The sequence below is a fragment of the Actinia tenebrosa genome, unplaced genomic scaffold (assembly GCF_029948245.1).
Source record: "Actinia tenebrosa isolate PJP-AT-01 unplaced genomic scaffold, QUT_ActTen_1.0 PGA_scaffold3__52_contigs__length_22856419, whole genome shotgun sequence".
Taxonomy (NCBI): Eukaryota; Metazoa; Cnidaria; class Anthozoa; order Actiniaria; family Actiniidae; genus Actinia; species Actinia tenebrosa.
Genome location: NW_028292580.1, coordinates 4,916,934 through 4,932,870, shown reverse-complemented (window position 1 = coordinate 4,932,870; position 15,937 = coordinate 4,916,934). Strand labels below are relative to the sequence as shown.

At 37.5% G+C, this 15,937-nt stretch overlaps 2 protein-coding genes across 2 annotated transcripts; one reads left to right on the top strand and one right to left on the bottom strand.

Moving 5' to 3' along the window:
* Positions 1–1,456: 1,456 nt before the first annotated feature.
* On the bottom strand, positions 1,457–3,045 carry LOC116294876 (uncharacterized). The gene is made up of 2 exons (XM_089035784.1): positions 2,326–3,045; positions 1,457–2,221 (listed from the first exon to the last, which is right to left on the bottom strand). The coding sequence occupies exons 1-2, from the start codon at positions 3,043–3,045 to the stop codon at positions 1,457–1,459; spliced, it is 1,485 nt and encodes a 494-aa protein (XP_088891910.1).
* Positions 3,046–5,427: 2,382 nt separating this feature from the next.
* On the top strand, positions 5,428–15,184 carry LOC148908132 (uncharacterized). Its single transcript, XM_089035628.1, has 5 exons — positions 5,428–5,565; positions 6,879–6,946; positions 9,267–9,914; positions 10,428–10,558; positions 12,805–15,184. The coding sequence occupies exons 3-5, from the start codon at positions 9,707–9,709 to the stop codon at positions 12,976–12,978; spliced, it is 513 nt and encodes a 170-aa protein (XP_088891754.1). The 5' UTR covers positions 5,428–5,565; positions 6,879–6,946; positions 9,267–9,706; the 3' UTR covers positions 12,979–15,184.
* Positions 15,185–15,937: the final 753 nt, after the last annotated feature.

Here is a 15,937-nt window from a genome sequence, read left to right as displayed (position 1 = left end):
CCAAAATGGAAAGTTTTTCCATCTCCAGTGTCTGGACTATAAAAGAATGCCTAACAATAGTCAAACTACGTGGGTGTGCAGCAACTGCAAGGTGTCTCAAGCAGCCAAAGTAACTGCTTCTAGTTCTATTGGTCCTACCACTTGTTCTTCTTCTTCGACAGCCAACACTGTTAGTGCTGCATCAACAAGCCAATTAAAATGTGAAAACAGTATTCCACAGATGCAAGCAGCTAAAATGGACAAAAAGGAAAGTACACTCCTTGGTAAAAATGCTAGTGCTGTATCTACAAGTTATTCATCAATTATTGATTCCAGTGATGATGAATTGGATGTCAAAATAACACAAGTGACTAAAGGGGTATTAGACAAGAGGGCTTCCCTTGGTAGCCTCGATGACAGTCATTTTGACATCATTAATTCACCTACTGGATGGCTGGACTGTACAATAATTCAGCAAGCGCAAGTATATCTACAGAAAGTCAATCCTCTGATAGAGAGCTTTCAAAAAACAACCCTTGGCCCCATTAGGAACTTTGATACTGTCACTTCAGAATTTGTTCAAATATTACACACAGGACATATGCACTGGGTCTGCATAAGCTCTATTGGATGTAGACCAGGCATGGTCAACCTTTATGATAGTCTCTACCATGATATCATTGCCAAAGAGGTTGAAGAACAGGTAGAGAGTTTAATGGCAGACAGCTACATAGGCATAGAAAATGTAACAGTCCAGCAACAACTGAATGGGAGTGACTGTGGAGTTTTTGCCATAGCATTTGCTACATGTTTGGTTTATGGTTTCAACCCAGGAGACTTTGCATTTGACATACCCAAAATGCGCCCACATCTGGCTCAGTGTTTGGAAATTGGTAAAATTACAATGTTTCCATCAGTTTAGAATGTGTTTATTTGAAACAGTAATGTTGGTTTAGAAGAGCAAATGCATTTATACCATGAAAGAAATACAAAGTTGTTAAAAAACATAGTAGCTATTTAGCAAATAACAGTGTTGGTTTTGATCTACTAGAATATTCATTACGCAAAGACATACCTATACACCTATTTCATTTAAGAAAGGTTGTCATCACTAAAGGAGAAAGGTGATAGGTTATTCATAGTTCCAACAATTTCTGGAATCACTTGTTTTTCTTTTTTTTATGAGTTTTGAGATAGGTGTGTATACAAGAGACCGCTATGTTCTATTGTGCTTTAAATGCAACAATTATGGTAGTAAATTTTAGAATTAATAATAAACAATTAAGATTACACTAGTTTTCATCAGCAGTGTCCAAGAACAAAATAGCTACTCTAACAGAAATAAAGCAGAAAAATGTTGCTTTTGTCACCAATACCTTTTGAAGTTTTGAATACAAGAATATTCTGGTATTTCATTTTTATCTTTATAAATAAATTCAAATTCTTAAATTTTGGTAATAATTATTATGTTTATAATCTAGTCAAATGGAATGATTGGTGGACAAAGGTTAACAAGACCAGAACACACCCTTAAAATTCTATTAATGACTGGTACCTGTTCCTTATTGCTCATGAGAAAGTCAGTGCTCAGTGTCCCTTTCAAAATTGTGTACTTGCACCTCAACAAACCGATCCCCCTCTCCACATGAATTCTGACATTTGCAATTTCTCGGGCGTTTTCAACATCTATGGGGTCCAGCTGGCTCTTCCCCTTAGTAAAAGCTGGTATCACAAGCTCTGCTCTCTTGAATGCCACACTTTCATGAATTGTAAATCCCCTGTCGGCCATAACTAGATCATCAGGCACAAGTTTATTTAAAATACCACAGTTTTCGGTGAGGAACTTATCAGAAGTTCTGCCACCCCAGGCCTTTGATACAAAGGAAATAGTGCCTTGTGGAGTGATTCCAATTAATACCTTCACAGTGTTGTGGTGTTTGTAGGAGCTGAAGGTCTGGGCTCTTGCCAGCAGGTTGGTAGGCCTCTCTATGAAGACCTCAAAACAATCAATAATCACCGTTGTCTTCTTTCCAAACGAAAATTCGAAGCATTGAGGCATTGTTCTCCATAGTTCATCCCGCTCAGGCCAGTATATTAGTTGAGAGAGTCGTATGTCCATGATTGTTATCCAGGTAAAAAATATCCTGGAAACAGTTGGTGCAGACACTTCAAAACGGTATGCAAGATCCAAGTATAGCACATTAAGTCGGAGTTTCATCAAGACCATGACAAGTTCCTGGAACTTTGTTAAGGTCAACGACTTTCTTGACACATGAGGGGCTACATGTTCATACATAGCTTGTAAAATAGTAGCTGAAGGCAATCCAGTGTAAAATACAGTAGTACCTTCCCATCTTCCAGCATATCTTCGCGATCGAAAGGGGCTTCCTTTGGCTGAGAAAACATGTAATCTAACTCCTCAGTTTGTGTGCTTGACTCGGTCATTTCTGGATTTACATCGTTTATTTGCGTGCTAGAGTCAGTGATCTTACAAAGTTCATCCAGCTTCGAAGTAATCCCGTCCAATAAATCGCCATCTTGGCAGTGCAACTTTGATTTCTCACTCGCTGATTGAAGGTCATTTGCGATCTGACTGATTTCCTCAGTTAATGAAGGAGAGTCAAAAGAAATATTGTTGATTGTAGCGCCATCTTCATCCAGCTTCGCTACCTTTGCAGCTGACTCCAACGATGCTCTTTCCTGTTGTCTCTTCCTTCTCACTTTTGCACGTTCGCTTCGCGCGGCTTGAATGTCAGAGTTTTTCTCACTTACTTCCGTTTTGTTGTGTCCCAAATTTAATGTAGGCACCCAATCGACGTTAAACTTATCCCAGTTGGCAGCAGGTTTTCCAGAAACGAAGTGACGGCTGCAAATTCTCCCACTGTTGATGATCTCTTCGGTTAACCAAACCCTACTAATGGCGGCCAACCACTTTCTACGTCGTTCAATCGACAGCTCTTCTGCTTCCTCTCCTTGACTTTTCCTAACCGATGGAACACGAAAGAGGGAAATTCCCTTATCACGAACACTCCTGGTATGACAATTGACCATTAAACAAAGAACCATTATAGAAAATTTGCTAAAAATATTGACTTTTAGTCGCTCGCTTGTGATGAATATCTTTTGTTTACGCTTAGTTGTGCACCAATATGGCGGTTAGCAACCGTTGTCATGCACCGAGTCACGTGGGTGAAAACCGACAATTGAATACAGCTATTTCGAAGAAGGAGGGTGGAGTTTTTGTTTCATGCTGTATACCAAGACCGAATTTTTTGAATTTAGCCCGTTTTAAGATTTTTTTCCCCACCAGTAAGAAATAAGTGGGGATTAATTACTGGTGGGGGGAAAATCTTAAAAAGGGCTAAATTCAAAAAATAACTACGCAGAGCGAAAGAAGTGCTATTTCTCAATGATCGGGTAAAATTTCGAGCCTTCATTTCACGTTTCAATGATTTTATTGAAATTTTTGATGAATCTCCATACATTTCCTTATAACAGGACACCACAGAAACCAAGCTTGGGCTACCTGTGGTTAACACTTTGATTCCACTTTCATCGGTCATCTCCACTTCCAAACGAGTTAAACTTTCTGAATAACAGGATTTTAGCCTTGTACAACAACCTTTCTTCAAGAAAATAGTTTTTGGAGCTCACTTCTTGAATACGAAAATAATTCTCTCTTAATGCAATACATTTGAAACCGAGTAAGCGGCATGCAACAAAATCTTCATCAACCTTTTTTGAAATAGCTGAATCTCAGATCTCAGTATTGTGTGTTTTGGCATGGGTCGAAAGGTATTTACTTCCAAACCGGAATAGATATTTTTACATGCGTGGTTTTAAAGCAACTTGATCAAAGTAAGAAGTGTACGTACGTTGTTTTCGAAAGCGGAAGTCAAAGTACTGAAGTGTTGCTTCCTCATTTCAAAATGTTCTTTCCGGATGTGATGTCATAAAGGAAGACTGTTCCGTTTAACCCTATTTTGTGGCTTTGACTGGTAACAGATTTTGTCGTCTAGTTTTAATATAACGTCAGTACTTTGTTCTTGGCATCGTTAAAATAGAAGTTTAAGATTTTGGGAAGCTTGCCAAGGCCGGGTTGTTCAAAGCTGTATTAGCGCTAATCCAAGATTAACTCTATAGGTCTTATTAAGAGTTAACCCAGGATTAGCACTAATCGGACTTTGAACAACTGTGCCCAGAGTAAAAGACCGTATAAAGATTTAATAGGCGCGTATTGTAGCAAATGGACCGTAGATTCATACGAGATCACAGGTAGCCCAATCTGGCTATTAGTGTTGATTTATCGTCAAAATACATTAAAGAATAAAAAATTCTTTAATTTGAATATGAAAGGGCCTGGAAACAAGAGGTCGGCCATCTTGAAAAATACCAGAAGGCGTTGTGATTCCAAGCACAGCCAGCCCGTTGCCTAGTACAGAGCAGTATGTTCTACACAAAACACATGCTCAAACAAACTTATAGCAGTTTCTACCTATACACTTTTACACTGAACTCCACTGATAAGAACCTTTCTTAAAATTGTAGCCTTAATAGGTTCTTATGTGGAGGGGTCTTAAAGTGAGAATTTTAGCCTAACATGTTCTTAAAACCCAGGTTCTTATACGCGGGTTTTGTTCAGTCGTTCGGTTAGTTCGAATGTAGAATCAGATGTTTAGAACAAGAATTTGGAGTTGGCGTCAAATGTGTTTCTTGTTGACTACTTAACCAAAATAACGGGGCCACAATAGCGGGGGTCTTAACAGTGAATGTGCCCCCGACTACCGGGGAAAATGTCTGATTTTAACAGCACTCAAATGTTAAATTCCCCGGTATTTTGCGGGGGTCGGGGGGTGGTGGTTTCAATTGACTAGTGCATTAGGTACAACACTAAAGCTCGCTTGAACCCTCAAAATGTGCCACTAATTCTCTTCTAGTTCAGTCAAAATTACACATCACAACGAAATTCCTTCACAGAACCTTAGTCCGATACCTAATCTCTTGAACCAGTAAGAAATATCCTATTACGTCGGAAAATGTAGTAAACATCTTAGAAGCCTCGTCCGTGACTTTGATCTGCATAGAGATATCAATACAATTTGAAGGACTTGAAAAGTTACAAAAATAGTTTATGCAGCTTGGCTCTGCTTTTGTTTAGATTTTTCACTTTGAATATAATATTGGAGCCTTATAGTTGATATTGGTTTGTGAAGTCACACGTTGACCATAATAAGACGTGATTCATCATTAGAATTAAATATATTCCTATTTCAAAAACTTATTTCTTATCTGATATCAAAGTAAAGACATTTGTTTTATTAATAAAAGAAGTTATTTTGACATCGCTTTATTATCATTTATTTATTTCCTTAGTTTTCTATTCCGGCGTGACTGAGCCAACGTAATCAGATTTCCGTGTATAAATATAGCATGTGCATGCAGTGTGAATAGCATTACCGGAATAGCATTCCCGTAATAGCATATATAAAGCTAAGGTGTTTGTAATACCATTTAGACAAGAGCTGACAACGGCTAGCAAACGTTGACGATAAAACCTTAAATCAAGACTCGCGAACGGGAAATAAGGTTCGTACTGGCATATACAATTCGTACATTACTATTTCGTTGTCACACAATCGTTTAGCTATGCAAAAGAGTTTTAAGATAAGTTAAGTGTATGCTACATCGAGTGTATAAGCAGATTAAAAAATCTGCCTTACTTGGGTTCTCGCGGGTTTCGAACCACTGCTCTCGTTTGCTAGACGAGATCTCAACCGCTAGGCCACTGAGGCTTTACGGTAGAATGTTGTTTTTTGTTTCTCTAACGGTTGTTCTATAGTTCTTACAAAAGCCAACAAGTCCAATCCAAATTCCAACAATCATGGAACAGCTGCTGGCTGGGTTTATCTATAGTATTTAGAAAGCCACGAAAATAACTTAAAACACGCTATTAACAATAAGCCCAATGAAGGGGAAAAGGAGCCGATCGCGGAGTTATTTGAATAAAGGCTGTTTTTGTTGCACCATGCAATTAATTATGGTACGGTCAAAGATGTACATTTGAAGCCACAGATAATACGGATGTAATACAGTTTGCAAATGGCTTGAAATATGAGGCAGAAAATCACAATGGACTATCTTTTAAAGCCCCGTTACACTGGCGATTTTTGCGGCGATTTTTGCTGCGATTTTTGTGGCAATTTTCGGAAATATGAAATCTTTTGTCTCATCCCTCAAAAGAGACATTCGTCTAGGAAAATCGTGGTATCCTGAAAAAAACTTTGCAAGTAAATTCTTTACCATTATTTATTATGGACAATATCGCAAAAATTGCTAGTATAAACGGGGCTTAAGACTTCCATCTCTTTCTGTTTAAAACGCCCGCAGAAAATTCAACAAGGAATCGAACCCATTTTATTTATTTGGAAGTGTCTAGATTCTCGGCACCCGGGAACCAATTTCAAAACACTAGATACCCGGGAGATTTTGATTTTTGAAAAAAATAGCTAAATAAACACGCCTTTGCCCATTGAAGGTATTCTTACTTTATTTAGAATACAGTAGTCAAGCGCTTCTGCTAACGATAAAAGATCTATATTTTCGCTGTTGCTGTTTTCTTAGCATAGAACACGAAAGTCAATAGACCTATCCCGAATTTGCTTGACCGGTCACGGAACAATGGTTTCAAGTCGAGGTTGAACTTGATGAATAAAAGAATCAAGTTCAATCTCGACTTCAAACCATTGTTTTGTGGTGAGTCAGGCGAATTCGGGCTAGGTCTATTGGCTGGCTGGCTGGCTGGCTGGCTGGCTGGCTGGCTGGCTGGCTGGCTGGCTTATATTTTAAACCTTTACTGGATGCCCACGGTTTTGATAAATTTTCTATTCGTTTTATTTTAGGTTAATAGCTCGATATTCTTCCATTCTTTAACAGAAGACAAACACTCTCACTGAAGATGGGTCAATTGGTAAAAGACTTGATTATATGATGAAACATATAGCATACACTTATTTCAATAAAGTTAGTCACCAAAAACCTAGAAAGCTGAGATCACTGAGCATCATGGGATATATACATACAAAGCTTTTTTAATACAAACTGCAGCTCGATGATGAGACTGTAACCGTTAAAAAATTCGCAATTCCATGAACAGTTATCAAGCGGCTGAACGTGTAAAATGAATCTACCCATAATCCTTGTCGGCCTCAGCTTTATAGCTTTTCAGGTGACTAACTTTATTGAAATAAGTGTATAACACTATAAATGTCCTTTCTTATACAGTCAATTCAAAAAATGTTGTCGATCGTCGACCAACTCAAGCCTACGCGACTGGACCGAAAGGCGAGCGGGAAGTGTTGAAGGAGACGTTTTTTTAATGCCTTCACATTTTTGGAATTGTTAACTGAATCATAACTACTTTGTTTTTCTTTTCCTAAACCCGAAGACATGCATTTGATGGATTGTTTCTCGCCATCATTATCTTATTACTAGCGGGAACAATTAATTCAGAACGAATATTTAACCGCTTCAGTAATTTTTACCCATATTCCTTTCGATCCAGTCGCGTAGGCTTGAGCCGGTCGACGACAACGTCTTTTGAATTGACTGTATATTGATCAGTACAAACTGATTCACGGCGTCATTCGCGGCTAAATTCAGTGTCAACAAGCTCATTTTAAAAAGCCTTTCATTGCTACCATTATCGTTGAAGTGAGATCGACAGTGGCGGATCCAGGATTTTTCAAAGGGGGATTCCGTTTCTTAAACTGTGTATAATTCTCTTTTGTTTAGTCGATGTTTGACAAAAAAATTGGCTCTAATCACCTAATTTACTATCTAGTAACGGAACTTAAAGGTAAGTTAAACACCATAACAGCAAACATCTATCATTTCGTGTTCAACATTATCTTTGTGGATACTTTTAAGCAAAATTTATGTAAGACATATTCTTATTACCTAAAAGATCAAACCTTCAAGGGGGGTTCCGTGGACCCCTTCGACCCCCCCCCCCCCTCCCCCCCCCCCCCCCCCCCCTCCTGGATCCGCCACTGATAAAAGCCCGAAAGAACTGCAATAAAAAATACATATGTTGGGGAGGACTGAATTAAAGATCATCGCCAACTATTCCGGCCATGCGCCGTTCGCCAAGTCAGCGGATATCATGTATAAAATAAAAACCACAGGAAGCCCAAGCTCTCTCAGGCCCGGACTTAGAGAAACAAAACCTTTTGCTACGGTATTCCTGTGCTTTAATAGGTATCCTATTACAAATGATAGCAAACGAGATCTGAGGATTCAAGCTTTATTTTGGTACCAAACATGCCGTATTTTGCGAATGATTTTCAAGGTTTTTGCTTCACAAAGTGCCTATTCTTGAAGAAGGATCTCACAAATATTCGTCTCAAATCGGAGCTTTTTGAAAGTAAAAAACGAAACGTATAAATTCGTTCAATCGACCACAGATTCGACATCAGTAATTTAGAATGTGTGTATTTTAAGGATCGACCCCGGCAAATGAGGTAACTAGTTCTGATTTTGAGAAATCCTGTTTATAATATTTGACCTTTTGTGTTTTTCTTGCAATTTAACAAAGCACATATGGCAAGAAGGCTGTTAAAATCAAACTATCGAGACGAAAAGGTTTTTCCAAACAAATTAAAGTATATTTGGTAAAAATTAAATGCTTTAATGTTATATATCGTTCTTCTACCCCGGCAAGTGGAAAACCGTTTACACAGAAATCTATAAATCGAAAACTATCTTGACTCTCTATACATTTCTTTGTAAAATCTGACTTAACTCGCTTAACACTTTCAAGCGACACCGCTGCATTTGTACGCGGGCGCATGGCCGGAATAGTTGGCGATGTTTAGTGGATTAGAGGATTAAAATCTTCTATAGGCCCTTTGCAGCTTAGTAATCACGTGCTGATTAATTCACTGAGAGCAAATGAATGAACATCTTGTTTTCCATGGGTGAAATTTACTGGTGAGCAAACAAACTTTCTACAACCTGTTTCGAGAGATCGTAATAAAGTGCATTTCGTAACACACTGAATACACATCGTATCATTCAGTTCTTTACAAGTAGCTAAAAAGAATCACCAATTTGAAATAAAAGCAAAACTTTTGCAGTCCAGTACAGACACGTGACCGTTCACTGCAAAGGGCCTATTGCTTACTATCAATCACGTGACTTTTTTGGAGTTGACTGGGAGGCAACTAGCGGATGCTAAGTCAAAACATATCAAAATAAGTCCTCAAACTATTGTATTTGACTATTTTCAGGACATCAAACCAGAAAACAAGAGATCAAAACAACCTCCAGGATTCTACAAGCCATCAAAAAAGAGCTATTACCGGAAGTGACGTCTATTGATAGCAACCTATTCAAACAAAAGCAAAACTTCTGCTCTCCAGTACAAACACGTGACCGTTAACTGCAAAGGGCCAATTCCGTCAAATTTCTGACTTGATTTTTCTGCTTTTCTTTGCTTTTTGCAAATGAAAAATTATTTCTATAAATCGATAAAATCGATATCAATAAGTGAAAAATCGATAAATATAGATTATTCACTACTCACAAAAAATACTAAATAATTTGTATCAATTCATAATGAAATTCACTAATTTTTATCCATTGGTATCTTTTTTTTTTTAATTTTATCTATTGCTACGGGCATTGAGTTAATAATTTTACACCTAGTAGTTAACCGTTCTTTTTTACCATGTTCCTTTATCGCCAGTGCACAGTAAATACCCGAAGTCGATGCAGGGAATGTGTAGCAAATGGCGGTAATCCTCCCCATCGAGTCATGGATGATGGTGTTTATCGCTTCTGGTCTATTGTCAGCCGCTCGAATGGTTGTTATTTGAAAAGAATTTCGACCAATGTAAAGTGTGATGGTACTAATGATACTGCTGACAGACAAGTCAGTAAGTGATAATAATAACGATAATCTTTATTATTTATAGCAATATATAGTTAATATGTAACAAGAGTAAATAGAATAAGGCCCCGTCCATACGTATCCGGAAATTTTTGTATCCGTATCCGGAAATTTTCGAAAACGGTCTCCAGAGTGGAAATTTTCGAATACGCTCCGAATACGGATACGCGTGGACGGTCGTATCCGCAAATTTTCGAATACGCTGACGTAAACACGATTTTGCGCATGCTCAATAAGAAAAACTATCCGTCAAAGGGACTAGGCACTAGCGTGCATCAGGCCGGATCTCGAAAAGGATTCGAATACGCTGCGTGTGTACGCGAATATTTTCGTATCCGCAAAAAACAAATTGGCGGATACAAAAAATTCTGGATACGTGTGGACGGGGCCTTAGTCTTCAAAAACAGAGAATGTATTTGCCCAACCAGGCGGCTATAACGTGCCCCCAAAGAATAAGCAATTTCACTATTAACTCCGTTTTAATTTTCATGATTTCAAGCACTGGTGACGGCTCGTGAGCATTCTACTCCAACAAACAAACGATTTCGATTTGTGATGGAAAACCCTAGTAGTTCTACTAACGAGTATATTATCACGGGAAGTGACGAGGGAGCAGAAGTATACCTTCAGGTGCGTGGACCGGGATACGATGGCTACTTCTCTCTTCGGGAATCCCGCGGGCGGTTTCTAATACGATTTATAATAGCTAAGTTCCAGAGTCTTATCTTTCCAAGATAATATCATAAATTATCGGAATCGTATTCTCTAAGACCAAATTCATCTTGATTCTGGCCTCGTATAGGCCAGAGCGTATAGCCTATATTTGAGAGTACCCCAAACCCCTAACCCCCTCCCTTCCCCGGGGCGGGGGGGGGGGGGGGGGGGGGTGGGGGTGGGGGAGGGGGTTTCATTACACAGCACTACATGTCTCACTTAGCGATATACAGTTAATGCCATTAACGTTGTCTACCAAAAAAAAGACATTTACACATTTACATATTTTATACATATTTTGCGATATTGTCCATAATAAATAATGGTAAAGAATTTACTTGTAAAGTTTTTTCTGGATACCAAGATTTTCCTAGACGAATGTCTTTTTTGAAGGATGAGACAAAAGATTTCATATTTTCGAAAATCGCAGCAAAAATCGCCGCAAAAATCGCCAGTGTAAACGGGGCTTAAGACGTAAGTGTGAAGAGAAGCATTATCAGTTGGCGAGTTCTTCTCACACGTCTTGGGCGCTTACGGCTCTTCCTAAGCACTTAATAACCGAACAGAGCATGGACAAAAAGCTATGTAATTACGAAAGCCGAGAAGGGACTTCAGACTTCAGAGATAAAAATTTCAGAGATAATGATTTCAGAGATGATAATTTCAGAGATGATAATTTCAGAGATGATAATTTCAGAGATGATAATTTCAGAGATGATAATTTCAGAGATAATAATTTCAGAGATGATAATTTCAGAGATGATAATTTCAGAGTTAATAATTTCAGAGATAATAATTTCAGAGATGATAATTTCAGAGTTAATAATTTCAGAGATGATAATTTCAGAGATAATAATTTCAGAGATAATAATTTCAGAGATGATAATTTCAGAGTTAATAATTTCAGAGAAAATAATTTCAGAGATAACGTTTTCAGAGATAATAATTTCAGAGATAAAAGCTTATTATTATATAATTGCCAATGAAATATCTATTTGTCTCTATTTCTACGGATTCGTGAGAGATCTTTTCATCACTTGAAGATAAAATTCGTATCTCCGCGCGCCCATGCAATATCCTCTATTTTATTTATGTTTTTATTTTATTTTATTTATGCAATTACACTGATCAAGTCTTTGCTTCGTCTCCTTTAGATCGATTCGTATGCATTACGAACTCCGTTATAGCCCCTGTTCGGGGCCATAAAGTCATAACTTGAAACCTTTTTCTTCGAGTCAGTTAAAATTTAATTTTAATTTTATTTTTATTTCTTTAACTTATTCGCTTTCACGCTTCTTGGTAACTAACTAACTTGTATAAAGGGAATAAATTATTTTAATCTCTCGGGACATTTATTAAACAACTCGTCCTCGCTTTGTTCTTAATATTTCACTTTGAACTTTTTTAATCCCTTTTTCACGAGCTTGTTCAGCCCCTATGTTTTGGTAAGTAAAAGTCATTCAATGAATTTTAATTATATCATATGAGCTATATATATTACCGAGTATCCACTGGCATCCACTCTAAACGAGTATAGTATTGTATGATCTAAATGCAGTACACCCGATAATATAGCTCCGATATGAATGACTTTCACTTACCAAAAAATAGGGGCTATAACGGAGTTCGTACTGCATACATCGATCTAGGAGACGAAGCAAAGATTTGATGTCATTGCATAATAAGTTTTAAATTATTATCTCTGAAATTATTATCTCTGAAATTATTATCTCTGAAATCGTTATCTCTGAAATTATTATTTCTGAAATTATCATCTCTGAAATTATCATCTCTGAAATCGTTATCTCTGAAATCGTTATCTCTGAAATTATTATCTCTGAAGTCTGAAGTCCCTTCTCGGCTTTCGTAATGTAATAGATTTTTTTTATATAAAAAGAAAATCCATTGATGCTGTCATGAATCATAAAATCATCCATTATGCTATTTACTTACATTCCTTACAAAATAGTTTGTTGCGCGCGCGAAGGCGTCAGCAACCCTTGTGCTCCGTTCACAAATAAAGCGCAGTTTTTAACGCACGTGCTACCTAACCTACATAATAATGTCCAACTCCTCAGAAAAATGCGCCAATTCTGCGATAAAGCACAATACATTTTTTATTTTATTTATTCATTTATTTATTTATTTTTGTTTTGCTAAAGGATGTACCAAAAGACTCGACGCCCCCTAAAGACGAAGAGAGTTTATTTGAACCACAACATTACTACTCCAGCACTCTTTTCCGTTGCTGGAACGTCAACGGTCGGACGGACCTCTACATTGGATCACAAGCCGATGGTAAAGTAATAATGATCAAAGGAGGCAGCCAGCAGTAACCAAACCCGGCGGTTCTCTTCAGACTTGTGGATAGTATTTAGATAAAAAAGCAAACCCTAGATGGAAAACTGTTAAACCGGCATAACGCCATAATCATTTAATGTTCGTGTTATATCGGTCAGTGTAATTGTTTTAGAGACGAATGACGTCATCAGGGTGTGAGCTTGCGCACAAAACATTTGTAAATCAATCCAGAGCCTGCGTTTCTTTCGGCCTGCGGCATGGCGCATGCGCAGTTTTCCGGAAGTGAAACATAATCATTGAAAATCATGCTTTCAAACCTGCTTTCAAACAGAGTTCTGTGTTTACTTCCTTTCAAAATAAGAATTAGAAATGGGGAACATATATATATATATGTATATATATATACTCGATTGCAGAAACGTTGTAGTATACATTTATACATTTATACAAATACCTAATGAGATGCATATTGCAATTTTACTTTGTTAACCCTCAAAACCAATTCATTTATAATCTGTAGGATATAAAACACAAGAATAAAATATTTTGACGTTCATTGAATGAAACAAATAATAAATAAAGCGAGTTTTCTGTTTTGCATATCATTAAATATACTGAATAAATTAGGTATTTGTATAAATGTATACTACAACCTTTCTGCAATCAAGTGTGTATATATATATATATATATATATTTTTTTTTTTTTTTTTTTTTGGCAAGTCTTTTAACGCATACGCGCTAATACCGGAAGTCCATGAAATCCTGTTCTCAAAAAATGGATTATGCCAGAGCCCTCGTTCTTCGCCGCAGGTCAGAAGAAACGTAGGCTCTGGGTACGAGATTGATTTGCGGATACGAGTGAAAAACGTCTGCGCATGCTCTGAATCCGTATGCAAACTAGTCAAAACATAAGTAAATTTGACTTTCAAACATACCTGATAAATTGGACTTCACAAAATGCCAAAACTTAGTCTCCATGCTTGAAACTTAAGGCTTATTCTATTGTATTTGTTAATACAGTATCTTGGTCTGACAAAAGTATACTCTCGAACTTTTTTGTATACTTGGAGAAAACAAACATTTATTTTCTCACTCAAACTCTTCAAAATTCTTAGAAAAAGTGCTGACGTGCACGCATGCGCAAACGTTTTTCTCTAGTGTCGTGCGCGTGAGCAATCAATTAGTGAAATTCTCGCCTTTCATTATATATCGAGTTATGCTATTGTTTTTATATTAATCACATCGCCATTATATATTATACACTAGTACTTCACGTCTGGTCGCGAGGGAAATTGCTGTCAGGAAACACCGAGATCAGACTCTCGGGAAAAGAAAACTAACTAATTTCCCGAGGGACCAGACATTAATTGTTTTGTTATATAGCAATAGAGAAATGTTGAGAAGCCAGTTTACGAAATAAGAACTTTATTTAGCAAGCTAAGTGCATGAAAACTGATACTTATTTTACGAATACAACTCACATACAGTCTTCCATTTCACTACCAAAAAGCGAGGAGAGTAGCAACAGCATTTTTAGCAGGTTTTTCGTATTTTTTTCAATGAAAGTCTGTATTTCGTCTGTAGAAACACTGGAAAATATCTGTCTTTTGCTTCAAGCTGAATTTGTACTGAAAATTCAAGCAAAATATCTGCTCCCCCTTTGTTGTTTGTGATTGGTGGAAAATATCACGCCATCAGCTTTTTCACGTTCTAATCACGTGCACTTGTCTATTTTCACGATTATTGTCACGTCCAACTTATTCCCTGACCGGGAAATAAGCTGCTTATAGGTTGCTATCAATAGACGTCACTTCCGGTAATAGCTCTTTTTTGATGGCTTGTAGAATCCTGGAGGTTGTTTTGATCTCTTGTTTTCTGGTTTGATGTCCTGAAAATAGTCAAATACAATAGTTTGAGGACTTATTTTGATATGTTTTGACTTAGCATCCGCTAGTTGCTCCCCAGTCAACCGCTTGTTTGCCCCCCAGTCAACTCCAAAAAGTCACGTGATTGATAGTAAGCAATTTCCCGGTCGGAATGCGTTTAGATTTAGCTAGTGTCACTCTGTCATCTCCCAACCAATGAGAGTGTTCGTTAAATCGGAAAATTTCGTAGCTACATAACAACCAGTATTTACAATTATAATTTTTAGCTTTTGATATTTCCTTTATTTTTTAATGTTGTTTTATTTTATCATTGTAACGTGAAAATAAATGTGTTACACACTTGTGAATTTATGATTAATGAGATCAGTTAATTAGTAATTGTAAAAAAAAACTATTTACTTTTTTTTTTTTTTTGCAAGCAAAAATGTTTCTGCATCAAAATTTCGGTCAAAGAAAGAGTTCTTCGAGAAAGAGTTCTTTCTCCTAGTTTATTCCTAGTTTATTTATTTTATTCATTCATTTTATTTTACTCGCCGTTTTCCTTCTTGCACGTTTAGGGTAGGGATTTGCCGCGGGGCCTCTGAACCCTGACCCTGTGCCAGGGTAAAATCGCTGAAATTCATACCCTGTTCCAGAGTAAGATCGCATATAAAAAACCATTTCCTGTCGTACTTGCGAAAATAGATACTCTGTTCCAGAGAGGAGAGAGCGTGATTTTATATACCCTGTCCCAGAGCGAGCGCGATTTTATATATCTTGCTCCAGAGTAGAATCGCTCAAAACCATACCCTGTGTGGCGGCACGTACTCGTAGAGCAAATATATGGGAGTACACCCCCTCCCCCTCCTCCGCCCGAAGAAGTACCCTACCAGTCTCTTATAAAGGTGATTCACGCGTCTCTACTTTTTCTTACGACTAGTTCAGCCGTCGAACTTTTGCGTCATCGAATCTAATGATTCACGATTCAATTCGGCTGAGCCAGTCGCAAAAAAAACGACCAAGGATAAGCCTTGATTAAACGTCCAACTTTTGTTTCGTCAAGTATGAAGTATTCTTCGTTTGCACGTTACGTCATCGCGGCCATGTTGATACCATTAAACAAAAGAT

Excerpts from the sequence above, each read along its gene's own strand:
- LOC148908132 (XM_089035628.1), top strand. The coding sequence starts at position 9,707 with ATGTTCCTTTATCGCCAGTGCACAGTAAATACCCGAAGTCGATGCAGG. Across the intron at positions 9,915-10,427 it reads TACTGCTGACAGACAAGTCA|CACTGGTGACGGCTCGTGAG; the intron begins GTAAGTGATAAT and ends CATGATTTCAAG. Across the intron at positions 10,559-12,804 it reads GAGCAGAAGTATACCTTCAG|GATGTACCAAAAGACTCGAC; the intron begins GTGCGTGGACCG and ends GTTTTGCTAAAG.
- LOC116294876 (XM_089035784.1), bottom strand. The coding sequence starts at position 3,045 with ATGGTTCTTTGTTTAATGGTCAATTGTCATACCAGGAGTGTTCGTGAT. Across the intron at positions 2,222-2,325 it reads ATATGCTGGAAGATGGGAAG|TTCCAGGAACTTGTCATGGT; the intron begins GTACTACTGTAT and ends ACCTTAACAAAG.